Source organism: Chanodichthys erythropterus, chromosome 11 (assembly GCF_024489055.1).
Source record: "Chanodichthys erythropterus isolate Z2021 chromosome 11, ASM2448905v1, whole genome shotgun sequence".
Taxonomy (NCBI): domain Eukaryota; kingdom Metazoa; phylum Chordata; class Actinopteri; order Cypriniformes; family Xenocyprididae; genus Chanodichthys; species Chanodichthys erythropterus.
In genome coordinates, this window is record NC_090231.1 from 16,366,782 (window position 1) to 16,388,790 (window position 22,009).

The 22,009-nt window shown below is 36.2% G+C and overlaps 1 protein-coding gene across 4 annotated transcripts; it reads left to right on the top strand.

Moving 5' to 3' along the window:
• The first annotated feature begins 372 nt into the window (after positions 1 to 372).
• tdrd7b (tudor domain containing 7 b) lies at positions 373 to 21,969 on the top strand. 4 transcript variants are annotated; one of them, XM_067401873.1, is made up of 18 exons: positions 374 to 500; positions 1,062 to 1,164; positions 3,894 to 4,100; positions 4,186 to 4,330; positions 6,464 to 6,653; positions 8,728 to 8,795; positions 9,334 to 9,557; positions 10,775 to 11,331; positions 11,649 to 11,838; positions 12,365 to 12,476; positions 12,553 to 12,755; positions 13,692 to 13,826; positions 14,174 to 14,257; positions 15,398 to 15,532; positions 16,001 to 16,111; positions 17,177 to 17,697; positions 18,365 to 18,525; positions 19,616 to 21,969. In XM_067401873.1, the coding sequence occupies exons 3-18, from the start codon at positions 3,894 to 3,896 to the stop codon at positions 19,834 to 19,836; spliced, it is 3,264 nt and encodes a 1,087-aa protein (XP_067257974.1). In that variant the 5' UTR covers positions 374 to 500; positions 1,062 to 1,164; the 3' UTR covers positions 19,837 to 21,969. The 4 variants fall into 4 exon arrangements, with proteins under 4 accessions (XP_067257972.1, XP_067257975.1, XP_067257974.1 ...); XM_067401871.1 differs by lacking the exon at positions 1,062 to 1,164 and having other exon boundaries at positions 373 to 500; XM_067401874.1 differs by lacking the exons at positions 1,062 to 1,164; positions 11,649 to 11,838 and having other exon boundaries at positions 373 to 500; positions 12,365 to 12,755.
• The last annotated feature ends 40 nt before the right edge of the window (positions 21,970 to 22,009 follow it).

Consider the following 22,009-nt stretch of genomic DNA (forward strand, 5'->3'; position numbering starts at 1 on the left):
TACTAACAACGGCACATGGATTCGCTATTTTTCTACGTTAATCACAGCAAATTGCAAGCAAACGTTATTTTCCTGAACAACGAAATCGTTTTTCGACCAACTGAAGGAATTGAATTCAAGCGCCACTGTTTGAGTATAAAACGATAACAAAGAAATCCCAAACATTTGAATGCTATTATCACAGTAAATGAACTGTAGGCTACATAGCTACAATACAACCGAACACAGTACAATGAAGGGCACGGCAGAAAAAAAGATCAGTGCGAAAGTATTGTTTGCATTATGTAGTACAGTAAAGCTGTCAGTTCTTGTACCTGCTTATGCTGTGTGTAGTGCGCATGCGGGTTGTGTGTAATTACAGATGGGATGGTGCGAGGAGCTTTCAGCGGGACTGCCACACACTGCCTGCGGGACAGACCGCGAGGAGGACACCGGCTAGTGTCAAAGAGCCAGTCGCTGTCATCTAAACCGGCCTGACCGACCCACATCCATATAGAGCGGTAAGACTTAAGACATTGTGGAAATGTATGGACTCGCCGCTTTATATTTAAGCAGCTTTGGTGGAAGAGATAAGCGCGTCCGAGTGTCAGTTTTTTGCTACTATTGTAACTTTGATCGACAGTGAGCTAAACTCTGCGAATAATCACCCGGTTCAAAACAGTAAAATAAAGGTGAACCACATGTAAAACAAGTTTATAGTGAGATATTTGGGATTTCGTTGCCGAAGGTAGCGGACAACGTTCGCGACAGTAGCTGGCCGGTCCAAATTCTTTAAGATGTTTACTGAAGATGATGCATTCATTTTATGCCAGCTGTCCTGCTGTAAATACACTATCTTACATATAACTTTAAGTAAATCAAGTCATCTAACTATAAAATATCTTTGTGAAATAGCAGGCCTAATATAATAAAAGTGTTTTGATGGCGACCGCTGTCCACGATAAAGGGTGTGTCTCTATCTGTCCTCAACACTGCCGCACGTCAACGTATCAAACGTGTATAGTGAACACGAGCACTGCCCTGGCGATTCTCATTACTTTCTCTTTCATTTTACGCGATAGATGCTCTCGTCGTGCTACAGGTGTGTTGGCAAATAACACGGACATTTTAACACGGATATACTACTCGACATGTCATGTCAACTACCTGGAGCATCATAGTTAAGTATGGCATTTGTTGCAGGCATCTATATTAAAATGTTCTGTATTCTTTTTTTTTTTTTTTTGGTAAATAATTCACTACAAATACCTTGGTCTCCTAAATTTGACAACAAAAACACTCCAGCACTTACCTAAACACTTGTATTTTTGCTTCTGTGCATAACAACAGTCTTACCCCTGTGGCAAAAAGTGTGGTTAATAATGTTTATGAAATAAAAGGCCTCTTAACTCTTCAAGAAAATACACTTTCATGAACACACTTAAGCACACTAAAAAGTGCACTTTGTAATGATGTCAAATTAAAAGTTTACTGGTTACACTTTATTTGGTTACACTTTATTTTACAGTGCCGTAGTTACATTGTAATTACTCAAATAAGTACTGAGTACTACATGTACTTACTATAGAGTTACAGTTAGGGTTAGGGTTTGGTTTAGGGTTAGTTACTTGTAATTATACATACTTTACTGTTATTACTATAGTAAGTACATGGAGTAACATGTAACTACGGCATTGTAAAATAAAGTGTTACCCTTTATTTTAGTGTTTGTGTTACAGTGTAATTGTACATTTAAGTACAGAGTAATATTAATTAACTACATGTTCTTATTATAGGGTGAGGTTTAGGGTTAGTTTCATGTAATTATGCATAATAATTATTATAGTAACTCCATGTAACGCCTAAAATAAAGTTTTACTTAACTGTAAACTTTTGATGTGCTTTAAAGAAGTACAATTTTTGTGTGTTGAAGTATAAATATAACATATATAAATGTACTAAACTGCAACTTAATCATTGCATGTGTAATTATAAAAATATTTAAATGCATGATATAGAAGTCTCCATAGAAATGACATTAAAGTATACTTTATTTTAAATAAATGCTTGTCAGTATATTCAACAGTACACTTTAACCCTGTTTCAAAGACAATATATGTAATTATGAAATTACACATGTCCCACTTAAGTGGTTCAAAAAAGTTTAACTAGTTGCATTTCATAAATTTTTAAAATATAATAAATTTTAATTTAATTGCAATATGCAATTAAGTGTGCGAAAAACATTACATTCAGATCACACTCAAGTATATTCTTTTAAAGTTTATTATTTATGTAATAAGTACTATTTTTAAAAGTATGCTAAATTGTTCTTTTGGTTTTTAATGTGATCTTTATGTATACTTGCTGATTTAAACTGCTGGGGTTGGCTCTGACTCTTGCTTTCGTGAAAGATGATAAAAAAGAATAAGCAGTGTGAATGTGATTATCATTTGTGCTGAGTAACTGTCTGGTTGTGACCGGCTAGTCCAGAAGGCAGTGTGCATTGCTGAATTCATTAGTCACATCAGCAATACCACCATATCCAAGAAAGAATAAAATGACATGAAATGACAAGTACTGCAATTGCATGATCTTACTAGCCATTGGTTGGTTTGGATTAACAAGACTTGATGTGATCTACTCTAAACGCTATCAGCTATTAGGGAAGGTCATTGTTGTCCAGTAGCTTTCTATGTGTTGTAATCAATAACACTCTTCAACATAGATGAGATCAGTGGAGGACCAAAGCTTTAACTCATAAATCGATTAACAGTCAAGTGTGACCTCTAACCGACTAAAGTGGCTTTAAAATTATCTATCGGTGCGAAATTGTTTTGTTGATATCAAGTGTAAATGTAGAGTACACTACCATTCAAAAGTTTCAGTACAATGTATTTTTTTTAAAGAAATTAATTCTTTTATTAAGAAAAAATGCATTAAATTGATCAAAAGTGACTGTAACGACTTTCCTATTGGTGCAAACTATTTCTATTGTGAATAAATTCTCATCAAAGAATCTTGAAAAAAAACATATTACGGTTTTCACGAAAATAAGCAGTACAACTGTTTGCAAGATTGACAATAATAAGAAATGTTACTTGAGCAGCAAATCAGCATATTAGAAAGATTTCTGAAGGATCATGTTGCATTGAAGACTGGAGTAATGATGCTGAAAATTCAGCTTTGCCAATCACAGGGAAAAAATGAAGACTTCAGATGCAAAAGCCTCTAACAGTGCCATCTGAAATTTTCTTCTAAAATGAGCATTTTTATCAAGCTTGTATGTTTATGTTCAGTTATTTCACTTTAATGGCAATGAAAAGGACCTATTAATTGCCATTAAAGTAAAATTACTGAACCTAAACATACGAGCTTGATAAAAATGCTCATTTTAGAAGAAAATTTCAGATGGCACTTAGAGGCTTTTGCATCTGAAGTCTTCAAATGTAGTTTAAAATATATTAAAATAGAAAACAGTCATTTTAAATGGTAGCAGCGCACGAAGAAGACGAAGAGGATATAAAAAACAGTATTTATTAAACTATACAAAACTTAGGAAAACACTGGAATAATCACAGGAAAAACATGGGGAAACTGAAACAGACAATGAGCTGAATGAGACACAGGTGAAACTAATAAGCAACTATGGAAACAAACTAGGGCATAATAAGTAACTTAGGAAACAGGAAAGAATTTCAGGAACTAAACGGAAGGAGAACAGCAAATAAACAGTGAACAGAACAGAACAAAACCCTAACTATTTCAAAATATTACTGTTTTTACTATATTTTTGATCAAATAAATGCAGACTTCTTTCAAAAAAATATTAAAAAATCTTACCAACCCGAAACTTTTGAATGGTTTGAATCAAGATCCACATCCAACACTGTGACTTTTTTGTTGTTTTTAAGATGGCGGATGAGGAACTGGTGAAGAAGATGATACGGGCGGTGCTCCAGTCCAGTAAGAGTGGTGTGTCACTGTCCGACCTGCAGGTAGAATATAAAGACCTGACGGGTGAGCTCATACCACATAAACAGATGGGCTATGCCACACTGGATGCCCTCCTGCACAGCATGCCTTCGGTTGTGAAACTGGATAAAGGGCAGTCTGGGGAGGTAAGACTCTCACTTATCTTTTGAAATTGACTAATTCAGCAGGTATATGTGAATACTAAAATCTTAAATGGTTAAAACCCCACAGGTGGTGTGCCATGCTACCACAGGGAACGAGATGGCCCACATTGCTAAGCTTGCGGCCCGTCAGCGCACGGCAAAGAAGACCGGCCGTCCTCAGATGGTGAACTGTCAAATGAGAGTCAAACCTGCAGCTCCTCTTTTGCTGAACGGTGAGACTTTCATCAGTTTTGTTTATTTCAATGGTGGACGGACGCAATACTTCTTTTATTGTGTTATCCAGAAGACATTATATAGAGGATGTATGCTAAAGGTTTTACTTTAAAGTACATTATAAATGATTGAGTTTGGATAATCTTTTGTCGTGCCTTAAAGTACATTTATTTTGATGTATTGACTATCATATAAAAAGTACTTGATAGTTTGTTGTTAAATGTACTAAACTGCAACTTACAACTTATATATTTGTAATTACAAATGGATATATTAAATACATGACATACCAAGTAGACCAAGTACATTTTATAACTTTTTTTTTTTTTTTCAGTTTATATTTTAGTTTACATTTTTGTTGCAGAATTGCCAATGTGGACGCATCACTTCTTGTAACGTGTTATCCCGAAGACTTTATTATATAAAGGACAGTATCTAATGTCCTGTGCATCTCGTGTCTTTATTGGTTGTGCATATGGCCTATTTAAACTCCTCTGAGGATGTGAGCATGATTCTGGGTGTACTAAGAATAAAACTCTGCATTAGATCATTGAGATTACAGGTTGCGGCTGTTCTGGGAACTGTGAAGTCACTGTCTGCTCCGGCATTTTCATGCTCACGCTGTCCCTTGATCAGTGACTCAGTACTGACTTGGCTTGCCGTGATACAGCAGAAAACAGGCATCTGTATTGACCTAGAGAGAGAGAGAGAAAGAGGGAGAGAGGGAGGTCTGGAGACTGCAGTGTTGTGAAGAGGTATAGCAGAGCTGGCGTGGCTGTTCAGGGGAGGATTGTTTGAAACCGTTTCTTTATCCCTTATTTGTTATTTAATGACTCAACTGCAGCTGCTGTGGTGATGCTCTGCCTGTCTCTCTCTTCTTAGCTCACCATCCGCTGTCTTGTAGAAACTATCAGCCTGTGGAACGCTTATCTCAGGAGTGCTGTAGACAGTGATAAAGGTGTTAAATTGCTGCCACTTCTCCATGCTAGGCCAGTTGGACGGCTCGCACTTTTAGGAAGCAGTCAGCTGGGTTTACTTTCGGGTTGGAAGGTATGATGTCATTCTCTTACAGATAAGTGGTATGATGTCATGCTGAATGTGTACGAGACAATATGGGTTTTAATTCATAGTCTTTGGTTGATTGATATGGTTGTTGCATTTCATATGCTTTCTTTTCAAGATTGTATATAAGGGAGAGTCATATTTTTGTTTCATTTCCTGATTTCTAGTGATAATGCTGTGGGTTTCCATTAACTTCATAATTCTTTTGTTGGAGAATGTGCAGAGTAATTCCTTACAGATTATCTGATAAAGTGCTCTGATTGTTTGTGAAGCACACTGACATATGTTTGCTCTTGCTTACAATACTTAAACGCATCAGCTAGATTTAAGCTCAACAAAGTGTTACACCTGATGTTTTATAGTTGCTGTAATGAATTCTTTAAAGGGATAGTTCACACCAAAATTTTAAATTCTGTTATAGTTTAATCTCCCTCATGTTGTTCGCAAATGTTTTTTTTTCTTCCACGAAACACAGATTAGAAACGGAGCACAAAAGGAGCAAAAGCACCATAAAAATAGTCCATATGATTCATGCACAATATTCCAAGTCTTTTGAAGCTGTATTACAGTTTTTGTAATGAACAGACACATAGACACATATCTAAGCCATAATTCACTGAAAATCTTGACATGGCTCTCTTCGATGCATTCATGAGAGAAGCAGTGATATCTGTTTTGATATCTGTATTTTTGTGCATTAAACCAGCATGAATCGGACTGATCTGGTCTAAGGTTCCACTCACTGTCTCAGTGATCTAGTCACAGCAGTTAACAACCCATTGGAGGGGAAGGATTTTGTGCCAGTGTAAACAGTGTAATCCTGCAATAATACTGTCCATGTGAGGAAGTGTGCTTTAATGGCAGTATGTTGTCAGAAATTGTTGTTACAACCAAGAAAAGACACAAAGGAGACAAATCCTGTCATACACTGTCTGTAAATTGGTCACAGGACACTCAAATTCTCTGTGGATGGGGCCAAATAGGCCCAAAACGATGTGTGTTATTTTTAGCTATGGTTATATTTTGTATAATACTTTTTTGATTTAGATGTTGTCTTATCTCCTTTGAAGCAAAGCCAAGGACATCTCTGAGACAGCCCGATCACCGTGGACGCCTGGGACGAGGTGGAGGTCGTGGAGGGGGTCATGGAGACTCTCGCCCAGGAAGCATGAGGGACTCCCAGCCTGATGGGAAAGGCGGCAGACCCCACAACACACCCCCAAATACACCCACAAGAAAACCCTCCCTTCCTTCAGAAAGGTGACTCAAAAGAAAAAGCCTGTCAGTTGGAGTTAATAGGTAAAACTTTGCATTATAGCCAGATTAAGAGATAAATAAAATAAGTACTTTGAAAGACAGTGGAAAATCATCTATTAAAAGAGATAAAAAGACGTATACGCAGAATTCATGTACAGCTGATACTTTCTTAAGTAGGTGCACTCATTGTGTGAGCAGCATTTTGCCAAGCAAGTAGCTGAGAATACAAATCAAGTCCTAATGAGTGAACAGAAATGCCATGCTCTTTATTTTTTTCACAGTCTCTTAATTTTCCAGTTTAGCAACTGGATGTCTCTGGCTGTTGATACTGTCTGACTTTATTGGCAATAACAGAGCATTTCAGCATTTCAGTGTTGGCTAAACCCAGTGCTTATTCAGCAGTCGAATGGAGGTTGTTGTCTGTGTGTATGCGAGATCACTTCAGCCAAAAATCATTGAGAGCAAACAACTGACCTCACTCTTTAGAATTGTGCTCTGTATCGCTTACTGTGGCACACACACAATGGCTGTGAGGGTACAGAGGGTGGCAGAGTTAAGCGGGTGTACTGGGTTTTGTTAATCCTCCCTCCATTCTCTCACAGATTAGCCATTCTAAACCAGTCCACAATGAATCAGCACTTTCCCTTTGGTACAAGGTGAGGGGGTGTTTGGGTCATCTGACACCTAGAATCATATGCAATAAGACCTCCACACCCCTGCTTTATCACGCTGCAGCACTTTGCCAAAATGTCTGCCTTTGTCCTTACTATCACCATTGTACTATTCGTTGTATATTGCTGCTGTCCATTGAGTTTATAAAAACTGTACTAGGCTGTATTAGGCTGATTAATCAGCGATTAGGAGGAAAACCAAGCAATATTGAAGTATTAAGAAGCAAATTTGTATTCACTAAGTAGTATTTGCTGTAATAGTATTATTTCTGCAACATAATTCTATTTTGCATCATTATTTTCCTCTCATAGATTTTAAAGGGATAGTTTACAAAAAACAACAACCTGAGTGACTTAAAGTCGCGATGAAACAAAGGTAGCAACAGATTTTTTCTTCTCTATTGTGACATCTGATTGAAATGGATTATCAGATAAGAAAAAAATGTATGGTGCAAACTTGTTTCTATTCATTGGCTAATGATTGGATTTTGAGATGTGGGTCTTGCACTCAAAAATGAGTGCAAGATTGTAAGGGGTGGGGTTTAAGATTGGAGAAGTCTTGCATACATCCCCAGAAGGAAGACTGAACATAAAGAGGTCAAAGAAATGTTAAAAATTAAACATAGGAAGTCATTCAAAATTATATACATGCATCTAAAAATAGATAGGATGAATGTTCATTTCTCATTCCATGCTGACTTTAATTCATTGGAATGCGAAAGATGAATTTTTGAAGAATCCTAAATATTCTTGTCACTATAATGAAAGGGACTGAGTATCAAATGACACCAAAACAGCACCATAAATATATCATAGGACTCGCACAATATAAGTTTTCTGAAGTCACTAAGAATGATATATTATTAGAATTAAGAATTTAATTATAATTAATTAATTTTTATTGGCCTGAGTAAAAAATATTGGACTGAGGTTCTTTCTTTTGTAACAACTGGTTGCTTTTTGTCTGAGTCTGGTTCTTGGCTGTTTTATAATATTGGACACTTAGAGGAAAAATACTACAGGCCCATTCACACCATATAACTATAAAGAGAACTATAACGATAGCTATATTAGTGTCCACACCAGTGGACGATATTGTTCTATTTATTCTAAGCATGCTGCAGTTTATGTCTTCTGTCTCTTTAACTGCTCAAACTCTTTAAAGCAGGATGGACTCTTATTGGCTGTCGGTGTTTTTATTGTTCATCATCTGGAAAAAATAATGCCAATGATATTGTTCCTCTCTACCAGTATCATTATACTTGTGTTGTGGACTCAAATATCATTATAGTTAAAGTCTTGCAGTATATAATCTAAAAAAATGGCATCTTTTATCAACAGATTTATATTTTACAGATATTACCAGTTCTTCTTACTATAATCTTGTTGTTTTGTTTTTTTTCTAGATCAGAGAAAAGGATGACCCTTCCCTCCAGATTCCAGAAAGAAGTCCATACCCATCTCTCCCGAAATAGTAAGCACACTTTGGGTGCAAATGTGTTAAATGTGCAGACATTCTTATCCACAAGAAGCTCCTTTAAAGGTTACAATTATACTGGAGTCCATAGCAACCTTACTTCCTGTCCCAGAAAACATTCCAGGCATGGGATGTTCATTAAGGATGAAAAGAAAACAGTGATCTTCTGTCTCAAGCAGAAAAAAGCTCCTGCTGTTACACAGAGGGATCTCTGAGGTCTACATACCTTCAGTTCTGCATTCTGATGTTGCTGTTAGTTATGTCTTAAAGCGATAGTTCACCCAGAAAATTGTAAGATAGAATATAACAGAATAGAATAGAATGTCATATTTGTCTTGACCTGAGATTAAATAAAATAAGACCAGTCATTTTTGGGTGAATTGCTCCTTTTATGTGCAGGAATAAGATTTGATGCTAAAATAGTCTTTATTAGGTGGGATTTACTGCAAATTCATTCAGCAATCAAAATATCAAACTGTTTATAGTTTTAGTTTATGGTTTGTCAATGCAGAATTTATGTTGTTTATATTTCTAGCCCCCTATAACCTGAATGAAAACACAACTCCAGCGAAACCCAGACTGCCTCATTCTGCGCCTTACAGTCCCAAGCTGGTGCAGTCCCGTCTTCAAGAGGTTCTTAACAAGCACAGCAATGGCCTCTGGGTATCCAAGCTGCCTCAGCTGTACCGAGAGCATTATAAACAAGAGCTACCCAGTGAAGCCCTTAAAGATCTGGAACACTGGACTCACATTTGTACTGTAAGTTTATAGATACAGACTAACCAAACAAGCTATATCATAATTCATAATGGGAAATGCATTACGTAAAAAAAAAAAATACAGCAGTGTCTAATTCTGTGGGAGCACATTACCCAAAACATTACTGCTTCATCTTAAAATGTCATTACTCGTTTCCAATACAGGTGGAGAATGCAAGAATGCTTTCTCGACAAAGCCTTAAAGTGATAGTTCTCCCAAAAATTACCGCATAATTTACTCACCCTCAAGCCATCCTAGGTGTATATGACTTTCTTCTTTCAGCCAAACACAATCAGAGTTATATTACAAATATCCTGGCTCATCCAAGCTTTATAATGGGAGTGATTGGAGGATGAGATTTCGAAGTACAAAAAAGTGCATCTATCGATGACATGACGTACTGTGCGTTATAATGTAGGACATAGCGTAGTATGTCACAGCGTAGCGTAGATCGTCATGGCATTGTGTACTACGCAGTGAAAGTTAATCCTTTTTAGACGCAAGTCGAATGTGTATGGCTGTCTTGCCGGAAGCTCGTTATTTTACTTCAGAAGGCCTTTATTAACCCCCCAGAGCCACATGGAGTACATTTTATGATCGATGGATGCACTTTTTTGGACTTCAAAATCTCATCCTCCAGTCACTCCCATTATAAAGATATATTAATAGATATATTAAAAAATAAGAAAGTCATATACACCTAGGATGGCTTGAGGGTGAGTAAATTATGTGGTAATTTTCATTTTTGGGTGAATTATCCCTTTAATTTCCACTCTAACTGATAAATTATGTATGATATAAATTTTAAAGTGGGAATCAAAGCTTATTTAGATTCATTTATGTGCATATGTAATGACAGCTAGTCAGAGTTTTTTTGTTAATCTTGATAAGCCAATGAGAGGACAGTTTTACTTACATGTGACAGTGAACCGAATCAAGGTGACAGTGTACAGCAAACTATCTACAGGTCTGAAAATGTCCTGAGACTCAAACTGTGTGTAATACGTACAACTCTGCATATTTAATTTTAAAGGTTGGAGAGAGTTGAAAATGGCCAGGAAAAATAAATGGACTATTTTGGCTCAAAAAGCTCAACTAACATTATAAGGGAACCACTGTAAAAAAAAAAAATAATAAAAAGATCATTAGATCACTAATTATAAAATATTAGCTCTCTGTACTTGTATAAGAATGCTGTCTTGTTATTCGGTTTACAGGTTGAGAAACCATGCAGCAGCAAACCTCAAGAGTTGCTTCTGTACCCTGCTAAAGAATCTAGCCAGATTAGTGCTCCTACACCCACCACACATGACAAATCCCCATCTCATCACAAAAAACCTCAGATTCAAAGATCATCTTCCACCTCCAAATTAAGCTCTCCAGCGTCCCCCAAGGCTCTATCCCCGGAGCTCAAGCAGAAGCTTGGAGAGCTGCTCTTGAAATACAGCAGCGGTCTGTGGGCCCATGCTCTACCTAAACTCTATCAGGACACATATAAATGTAAGCTACCAGAGTTTGTGCTGGACCAGCTCAACCTGCTTTCAGATATATGCACAATAGACTACCCCATGCCAGACAACCCCAAAAGAGCAATTCTATATGCAAAAGTAGTGGAGGATGAGAACCGTAACCAGTCGGGATTGGCTGGCTCAAAGACAAAAGAGACAGCAGAGCTTCGTTTGAGCCAGACTGTTCCTCCTCTTGTCATCCCTAAAGAGGAGTACCCTTCTGTCCTGGTGGTTGAAGCAAGTGACACAAACAACGTCATTCTGAGGTGCGTTTTAAGATCACTACCCAGCAGTTCATGAGAGGTGTGACCCTTGTCATGCCTTAATAAAACCTGATACAGAACCAGAAAACCAGACAAATTTTGCATTTTGGCAGTAAACAGAGAGCCACAGTTTTGCTCCTCGAAAAAAAAAAATTCCTTTTCTGCTTCAAATCAAATTGGTAATAATGTTTCGATTAATCTCAGAGCAGGTTGAATCAGGGCTTAGAATTGTTTTCGAAATGCCTGCGGAGGAGGCACTGTAAAAGTTGGCAGCCACTGTTGTACTTACTGTTGTAAAGTGTGGGTGTGTTTATATGTAGGTACATAGGTGAAGGTTACTCCAAGGAGCAGGAGAAGTTAGAAGATGAAATGAGAGAGTTCTATGGGCAGGACAACACCAAGATGGCTCTGACCTCACCATCACCAGGTCAGCTGACTGCTGTACGTGCTGAGGAAGAGGAGGAGATCCTCCGGGCACAAGTGTGTGAGGTTATGGCCGACAAGGTCAAGGTGCGTTATGGGGTTATTGAAGATCACAATTGAAGATTGTAGTATAGTGTAGAGGTTCTCAACCTTTTTGACTCCACTGCTCCCCATTGATTGTCCAAGACAATATTCAAAGGCCCCCATGTAGGCTAAGATAATTTTGGTGTTTCTGCTGTGATGACAAAGCTGCTTGTTTTCAAATAACTGGACATCCAGGTCTAGAAATCAAACTTTTTAAAATCTGTGAGACAGTTTTCATCTTGTTTTTTTTGTTTTTTTTTTTAGTTTATTTAAAATCTTGTTTTTGTCTAATTTTAAATCATGTTTAAGCTATCTTGTGGGCCCCTGCTGAGGCCCCTGAGTGGGTCCCGGACCGGTTTCCCAGTTGAGAACCACCGGTCTAGTGCAGTTCACAGTGTATTGTTATGGTTTTCTGGTGTAGAACTGAGGCTATTTTGATCTGTGAGAAATTTGTGGAATATCTTTGTCATAAATAAGATAATGCTCTGTTAATAATTATTACTGCACTTGTACGTTGATGTTTAAACAGGTGTACTACGTGGATCATGGCTTTTCCGAAGTCATCAGCAAGAGCAAAGTACTTGAGTTACATGAAAAGTTTTATAGATTGCCTTTTCAAGCCACCAAATGTAGATTGGCAGGTAAGATTTGCATTCAGAATTCCCTGTGACAAAATAGTTTCGCATTTGATGTTGTCGTTATATTCATTTGTTTCAGGCCTGGAGTCATTCAGTCATGAGCAGGCTGTACTGAAGAGGTTTGACTCCATGGCCACTGGCAAGATTCTGTTGGCTGAGATCTTAGAGCGTGAGGAAGTGCCTCTGGTGGTGCTGTATGACACATCACAAGATGATGATATCAACATCAATGCTGCCTGTATGAAAGCTCTGCAAGACAGATCCTTAGAGAGTCCCTTAAAGGTAACCAAAAGTAACTTTTGGTAACCAAAGTGTTTGATATTACAATGAAACCCTCATATCCAAAAAAAAAAAAAAAAAAATTTAAATACTGTTTTGGTACCATGGGACAGATGCCAAGATATCTCAAGAGTAACATGTTAGTGCAAAGGTAGCATATACAAAAAGCATTAAAATATCAGTTCTTATACTACTATAGTACTTATACCAATTATATCAGCTCTTTTGGAAAGCCACATTTTAGGACTGGATTATGTTGATAATGTTTTTAAAAGAAGCCTCTTTCTCGCTCACTGAGGCTGCATTTATTTGATCAATACAGTAAAAACATTAATATTGTGAAATATTATTACAATTAAAAAAAATCTATTTTATTATATTTTAAAAAGAAATGTATTAACCTGATACATTTATGCATTTAACAAAGACTTTAACAGAGTATACATGGTTTATGAGGACACAAATGTGTATAATGACATGGGTATTACAACATAAACATGGTAAACCAAAAGGTTTAAAAAACATACTAAACTTGTGACAACATATAAACTTGTGACTATACTTGTGAGGGCCAAATGTCCTCACTTATATAGTTAAATATAATGACTACATTTTACTGGTCCTCACTAGTTAAAGGGCTTATAAATCACCCAAAAAATTATTATTATTATTTTTAAATCTAGTGTTTTACACAATTTCTGTGATGGGTAGGGGTAGTGGTTGGATTAGGCCATAGAAAATATCATTCAACTGATATACAATCAGTGGAAGTCTATGCAATATAAACATAGAAACATTATAAATGTCTTTACTGTCACTTTTGATCAATTTAATGCATCAAGTATTCATTTCTTTCATAATCTGACTAACGCCAAACTTAGTTACATTTTGGGCTTTTAACATATACATAACAAAACATATATTCGTATTCTGTCGTAGGTGAACAGTGCCTATATGAATGTGAGTGTTACCAGCGTTTGTTCAGATGGGACGATCTACTGTCAGGTGCCCTCCAGAGGCCTGACTAAACTCAACGAAATTCTGGAGAAGACTGAAAACTACTTCCATTCCCAGGTACTGCAATTGCAACAAGCATAATCTCTGTATGTGTTGCTTCAAATATGTTGCTAGGGACTTCTTTAGAGGAGATGAGGAGGCCAGAATGGACAGATTGGGATTATGGGTTTAATCAGATTAGTAGGCGTCAAGTACATAATCCCTAGTCAATAGTTACCTGCTGGCACAGATTGTGAGTGCCTAACAATGTGTATATCAAATTGTTTTAAATAGTAATTGTTCATTGTTTACTGCAGTATGTTACATATCAGCACACTGTAGAGCAGTGTCATGCCCATTTTTATATGTTCCCTCCTGTTGTATGGCAGACAGGATATGCTCACATATTTCTTTCCCTATGAAAGGTCACATCAGAGTCACTGGTTTCACGGCCTTTCTGTGGCAAAATCTGTTTGGCTCGATATAAAGGAAAATGGTCCCGAGTTGAGGTGAGTATGCTATCAATACCAGAGTAAAGAAAAGAGTTTTTTGAACAGGACCAGAGATTAAAACATTTACTTTAACTAGTTAACGGCTACTGCAAATTTGTAATTCGACCGTAAATAGATTAGTCCCCTCATGCATCAGGAACGCTGCATTTTCATTGTGTCGGAATTACTGACATCATGAGATGACAATTCGGAGATTTAGCTGATTCAGACATTTTTATGGTACCACTCATAATGCCAAAATGGTTCTACATGTGGCTTTGTTGGTAATGGCATCAAATGTTGCATTACTGACTAAATTCACCTATTATGCTACTGTACCTTTCAAATGTTTGCGGTCAGTCAGATTTTTTAAAAAATAAATTAACACTTTTATTCAACAAAAATAGACTTTGGAACTGTGATCCTGAAAAAAAAAAAGTATCATGGTTATCAAAAAAATATTAAGCAGCACAACTGTTCTCAACATTGATATTACTGTAATAAGAAATGTTTCTTGAGCATCAAATCAGCATATTAGAATGATTTCTGAAGGATCATGTGACCCTGAAGACTAGAGTAATGATGCTGAAAATTCAGCTTTGCCATCACAGGAATAGATTACATTTAAAAATAAATTAAAATAGAAAACAGTTATTTTAAATAATAGTATTTCAAAATATTACTGTTTTACTGTAGTTTTTATCAAATAAATGCAGCTTTGATGAGATTTTAGAAACATTTATAAACATCAGGATCTTACTGACCTTAAACTTATTAAATATACTGTGACAAAATGACGTCAAACATGAATATAGAGGTTGCTACCAAACTACTAATCTTTTAATAATCGAAGCCACTATCATTTTGTTCGTTTTTGCATGATGCTGCAATGGGTAGAAGTTCAAAAAATGATGGGTTTCCTACCTGTAATTATGAGTTTGACAAAGACAAAGTCAGGGATCTCCTGATTATAGTAATTCCAACATATTGTGAATGTGAGCGCAGCTTAAATTCAAATTCACTAAATCATTGTCTGGTTCCTTTATTGAAAATGATATTATTGTTGAAATCTGAGTTATCTGATCTCGTTAAACATTTCACATATATCATTCCTGATGTGTCAGAACTATAACTGTGTACTCCGCATTTTTTTCATAGATAACAAACCTGCATGGCAGTCGGGTGCTGGACATCTTGTTTGTGGATATAGGCGTCCAAGCATCGGTCGAGGTCATTGAGTTGAGAGAGATCCCACCTCCTTTGCTGCGTGACCTCATATCCACCCCGACCCAGGTCAGACAACAGCTAATGACGATAAAAAGAAGTTAGAGTAGCGGTTTGTAACAGCAGTTTTTGTTTATTTTTAGTTACATTTGAATGAAGTGCCTGAAGGAAGGTAGTGTTTTTGTAAACAGTAATTTTGTATTTTAAAGGGATATTTTACCTCAAATGAAAATTCTGTCATCATTTACACACTCATTTACTTGTGTCATTCCAAAATATGACTATGTTGGGCAGAATGTCCAGGCTGCTTTTGTCCCATATTATCCACGGCTGTCCATGGAACCTATTCACTTACATTGTATGAAAAAATAGCAGCTTAGACATTTGTCTATAAATATGAGAGTCAAACTGGTTTAAAAGGAAAGAGGGTGACAACTGTTCAGGCAGAGTGATTTTTGTGTGAACTTATACTTTAATTGTTAGGTCATTAATATGTGAGCTTGTTTGTCTGCGTCTTTTCTTATATTTGCTCTGCAGGCACTGAAGTGTTGTTTGGCAGATCTGCCTGTGAGCGGAGGCGCATGGACTCCTGATGCTGTGCAGTGGCTGAGAGACACGGTTCTCCACTGCAGTGACTGCAGCTTGAAGGCCAGTTAAATACTAATGCTGCTCTGTTCTCACATTTGCATTTCATCTTAGATACAAACATAAACCTGAGGCAAATTCCAGTATAGAAAAAATGTGTTTAAAAAGTGGAAAAGGCATCAAAGTTGCTTTTACAAAGTACTTTCCCCCCCCCAAAAAAATACATTAAGCTTTAAAATTGGCAAACCAGATTTATAGCAATAATATCAATTATGTACATGTCAGTTTTATTAGCATTTGATTTTTTTTTTTATATATATATTTATAGCTTTAATTACATTTTATTTCAGTTTTATTTAATTTTAGTTAAAATTTGAACTTAAACATATTAATTTTGGTTATTTCCCAAGGCAACATTTCTAATTTTTTATTTATTTTTTTAAGTTTAAGTATCTTATATTTCTATTTTATTTCTATTTCAGCTTTATTTTGACTACCAAAAATAATTTTTAATTGTTTTATTTAACAATAACAAAACTAACAAGATCAAACATATTTAAGTGGGTTACTGCATTCATGACGTATGGAAGCTTGTTTCCGCCACGGAATAAAACAAAAATGAAGAATGAAGACTTTTTATCTCACAATTCTGACTTTTTTCCTCACAGTTGCGAATTTACATCTTGCAATTCGGAGAAAGTTATTTACAAATTTACAAACTCGCAATTTCTAGTTGTAATGCCTGAATTGCAAGATGTAAACTCGCAATTGCAAGTTATAAAGTCCAATTATTAGGGAAAAAAGAATTGCGAGTTTATATCTCACAATTGTTACTTTATAACTTGCAATTGTTTATATCATGCAATTCTGAGAAAAAATATCAGAAATTGTGAGATAAAATGTCACAATTACCTTTTTTTTTTTCCAGTGGTGGAAAAAAGTTTCCATAATGACTTGTTAAAGTGCAAGTAGCTAAATTAAGGATAAGCAGTTTCAAGAAGATGAACAACTTTGCTGTGTTTGGTATAATATATCCGACCGCTCAAAGTAATTTGATGTGCATTGCAATGACACCTAAAAGAACAGGAGAAAAGAAGCACTAAAAACTTTTAATGCTTTTTTTTCTAGATCGCTAAAGTGGATGAGAACAAACGCCTTGCTCATGTTTATCTTTTCACCAGCAAGAACTTCCATGACACAAGCTGCAGTTTAAACCAACAGCTGGCTGACTCTGATCTGTGGAACCACCAGAAGGATGTTTTCTTAAGCAGCAGAGGGCCTTTAAAAGCCCTGAATGCCCCGACAATTCATGCCACCATCCAGACCTCCAACCTCAGCACTGATAGAGGGGATAAAGCACCACACACACCCAAAAAGTTATCTCCGCTGGGGAGCCAGGGCACACCTCCAGGCTCTCCGCCTGAACAGCTGGCTCTTCCGCCATTGCTGGAGTTGCCTGAGATTGGGCAGAATATGGACGTGTTTATTTCAGTGGCGTGCCATCCTGGCCACTTTGTGCTACAGCCATGGCAGGATATGTACAAACTGGTGGTTTTGATGGGGGAGATGATTCTGCATTATAATAAGATGGAGGAGAAAGCGCTTAAAGTAGAGAAGAACCAGGTTTGCGCTGCCAAGGTGGAAAACAAGTAAGTGTCTGCATTTGTGTGCATGTCTAGGTCAGGGGTGTCCGATCCTGCTCCTGAAGGACCACTTTCCTGCAGAGTTCCTACGTATCTGCCTGAAAGTTTGTAGTGATCCTGGTTCAAGTGTATTTAAAGTCGGCATGAAACGGAAGTTGCGATAGTCTTTTCTTCTCTGTTGTGGTGTATATCGAGTGAAACGGCTTAGTTTATTTCCTCCATCAAGAATTGATTAGATCGTTGGACCATTGTGATTTGTTATTGCTGTGATCTCATATGAGTGACAATTTTGTCCCGCCCTCACGCTAGTAAACACGTCATCAGAGAAGAGAAGTCTTTGCGAGAGGAAGGGGAAGTTATTTTGTTTAAATATAAAAAAAAAAAACATTAAAAATAAATGATGTGCACAGATAAATCATTTATAATAAATGCTGCAGATTCCATAAAAAAAAAAACATAAGAAGGTTGGGAAGAACTGTCAATTTTGATTCATGATGACTTTAATTAGGGCTATGCTGGAAGGTGGCTCTCCAGGAGTAGGACTGGGCAGTGGAAACCCTTGGTCTAGGTAGACTACCAGCATAAAGTCTGATGTAAACCCTGTGCAGTTTTGTTTGTGAGAGAATTTCAAGTGTTTTGTGAGGTCATGTGACCACTCTCTTTCATTTTGCAGCTGGTACCGTGTACTGGTGAAAGGAGTTCTGACCAATGGTCTGGTCTCAGTGTTTCAGCTGGACTATGGCAAACATGAGCTGGTGAGCAGCACCCAGCTCCGGCCCCTCACCCAGGAGTTCTGCCAGCTCCCCTTCCAGGCCATCACTGCTCAGCTGGCTGGTATACTTCATTTCCTGTTAGAAAGGCTCTTTCATTTATTGAAAAGGCTGTTTTAGACTTCTAGTTCATCACTTCTCAAAATCCTTCCACTATCCATTCAGAAGAGAGTTTTTTTTTTCCATGATCCCATGCAGTTCCTGTGAATATTCCTTCAACAATATCCAATAATGTGTGTGTGTGTGTGTATTTTATATATATATATATATATATATATATATATATATATATATATATATATATATATATATATATATATATATATATGTATATGTAACACTTTACAATAAAGTTCAGTAGTTAACTACATTAGTTAACATGATCTAATAATGAACTGCACTTCTACAGCATTTATTAATCTTTGTTAATTTCAAGATTTACTAATACATTATTAAAATCAAGAGTTGTATTTGTTAACATTAGTTAAGGCACTGTGAAGTAACATGAACAAACATGAACAGCTGTATTTTTTATTAACTTACATTAATAAAGACTAACAAATAAAGTAACAAATGTATTGCTAATGGTTAGTTCATGTTAGTTAATACATTAATGTTAACTAATGAACCTTATTGTAAAGTGTTTTTATATATATATATATATATATATATATATATATATATATATATATATATATATATATATATATCTTTCTAAAACATTAGAAGATTTTACTGACCCCAAACGATTAAACAGCAGAGTATATAAATAAAAAAAGTGTAATCAAGTTAGTTTCTTTTGAACTGAATGAGTAAAATAAATGATACCTGGCAGGGTAAAACACAACTAAAGGAGAAAAACACTAGAAGGAGAAAGGGAATTGCTTTTGTAGAGAGTTGACTGAGTTTATCATTTATCTTTTCAATATTCAGGTCACTTACTAAAGTACTTTACAGACTGTGTGCTGTTTGGACTAACACTTCTGTTTCCACAGAGGCTTGTCAAAGTCCCTGACTCATATGGCATGATATGAATCTCAAAAACTGAATCTCAGAACTGTTCCTTGTTTTCTTGTAGCTAATTTGAGAAATTCAAGTATGACTGTTTTCAAACCAGAGTGCAGAATATCTGAAAGTGTGTCTGATTTTTCCAGGTGTGAAACCCAGGCAGTGGTCTGAGGAGGCCTCCATTGTGTTCAGGAACCACGTTGAGAAGAAGCCCCTGGTAGCCCAGCTGGAATCAGTGCAGGAGGCATCACATCACTGGGACCGCAAGGTGGTGATCTATTTGGTGGACACTTCACAAGAGGAACGGGACATTTGGCTGCATGACATTATGGCTGAATTCACTGATGAGATGACCAATGCAGCATAGAAACCCTGGTTAAACATTAGTGTTCTTAAAAGGTTCTCGTAAGGTTGTTCATTAGTATGCTATAGATTAAAGGTTTATTTTTCCAAATGTGACTTGGATGCAGATCCGCCTAAGCAAATGTGAATCATAGAGTTTAAAGGTTAAACTTTTAGACAGAAGTATTGCAATTTACAGCAACTTATATGATAAACTAGCAGCACCTTTTCAAGGGTTTCCTGCTCTTCGCTAGCGGCGTTAACTCTGGCATCTGTGCTTGGTTAGAGAGTAGGTAATGCACTCCGTAGTACTTTAAAACAAAATAGCTGTGGAGATCCATCGTCAGTGAATTCAAGCTTTCATCTGCTATGGGACCTAAAGTTCAATCATGATCACTACATCTGTACCAAACCTTGATGCTATCAATCATTTTCCATAATGTATTTGAAAACTGTGTGAATACATTATGTAAGTTTGACTGTCCAGATGATGTGCTATGTGGTGGCATGCTTTATGCTTTAAGTATAGCATGTTACAAAGCTGCCAGATTACTACTTTATATGGTCCAAAAGAGACTAACAACGCACAGTACTCTAACTTGCACAAAGCTGATAGTGTCATTACAAAAATTGTTTACATGAAGATTTTTGGAGTCTATAATAGAGTAAAAGGCAAGAGGAACGGCATAAGCTGTCCAAGCTCTAGATGTATGTTTTTGAGCTCTGGTTTTAGCATTATTTATTTAGCTTTTATTTTATTTGTGTCTTACTAATAGTATAGTGAAGGCATGGAATGTTTGGGGTTTGCTACAATGTGACCATCCAGTGTATTTAAGGTATTTTAATAGTAATGCCATAGCACATGAGTTTTATTACCCGAATATGACCGTTAGACTTGATCACTAAACCATTGTTGGCATGTAGGATTTCATCTGTGTTTTAACTACAGATGCTTAATATTTTAGAGATAAAAGTGGAAAAATAATTCGTAGTAGCCTTATATTTAAACTTAATAGATTTTCTCTACCTTAAAAGTCAACATGAAATCAAAATTGACACAATTTTCTTTATTAATATACTTTTCTGGTCTTATTGTGCATGAAAAAAAAATGTTTTTGCTATCTTTCATCAAAATTAAAAAGCTTGTTCTTTCAGATAATGCTACAGTAGGTGTGGGTGATATGGCAAAAAAAAAATCATATCACAGTTTTTATTTCTGGAAGGATCACGATTCTTTTTCATGTTGGTTTTTAAGACTATTTTGCAAGTCACTAAGCAGTACAGCCAAACTAATTTTCCTATTTTAAAAATTTAGCCTTACAAGGTAACAAAAGAAAAAAGAATCACAGATCATTTAGGCCAAAGTAGGGGTGGGTGATACGACCAAAATCTTATTTCAATTGATTTTATTTCATTATTTTATCTTTGTTAAAAAGAACAAAAATGCAAATGACAAATAGGACAAATACAATATAAGATAAAAATGAAATAAACAGTACTTTAATTTTTCAGCTACTGTAGGTGTATCTAACAGTAGCATTCAAGAAATTGAATAAACAAATGAAAAAAATAAAACACTACATTGACTTCACTGTATGAATTAAAATACACTGATTCCTATTAAAGCTACTGAAATTATTCAATCAAGAGCAGTGAGTGATTTTCTTGTTGTCTTTTGTTCTTTAATTAACATTAATGACAGATGACAATAGCTGTCACTTTAAGACCGAATGCACGGATTCAATATACTGACACGCATCTGAACTGTATCCGAATATATAAATGACTGTGCTTATCTAAAGCTTGTGTGTATTTGACGGTTCAAGCGCAATAAGGCGCAAAAGAGAACTTAGTTCAGTACTCACACGCTGCTTGACAGGCTTTTAGTGTGCGCGATCAGAAAAGCATATGTCAGAACGGAGTGCGAAAATAAAATTGAACTGGCATGGCTTCAAAACACGATGACTCAAAATAATAAATCTAAATGTTAAAAAACAAAACATATGTAAACTGATTTTTTTTTCCCTTTCAATAGCTATTGCTTTTACTCAAGAACAGTTCTTGAATAAAGGATTCTGGAATCACAAAATGAATCATGGTTTAATTTAATATATCAATACTCCTAGTTTCTGTTAATAAAAAAATTCGAAAACAAGCAGCTTGTCAATTAAAGCAGAAACGGCAGAAATATCTTGCAA

Excerpts from the sequence above, each read along its gene's own strand:
- tdrd7b (XM_067401871.1), top strand. The coding sequence starts at position 3,894 with ATGGCGGATGAGGAACTGGTGAAGAAGATGATACGGGCGGTGCTCCAG. Across the intron at positions 11,839-12,364 it reads TTATGGCCGACAAGGTCAAG|GTGTACTACGTGGATCATGG; the intron begins GTGCGTTATGGG and ends ATGTTTAAACAG. Across the intron at positions 18,526-19,615 it reads CATCACTGCTCAGCTGGCTG|GTGTGAAACCCAGGCAGTGG; the intron begins GTATACTTCATT and ends TGATTTTTCCAG.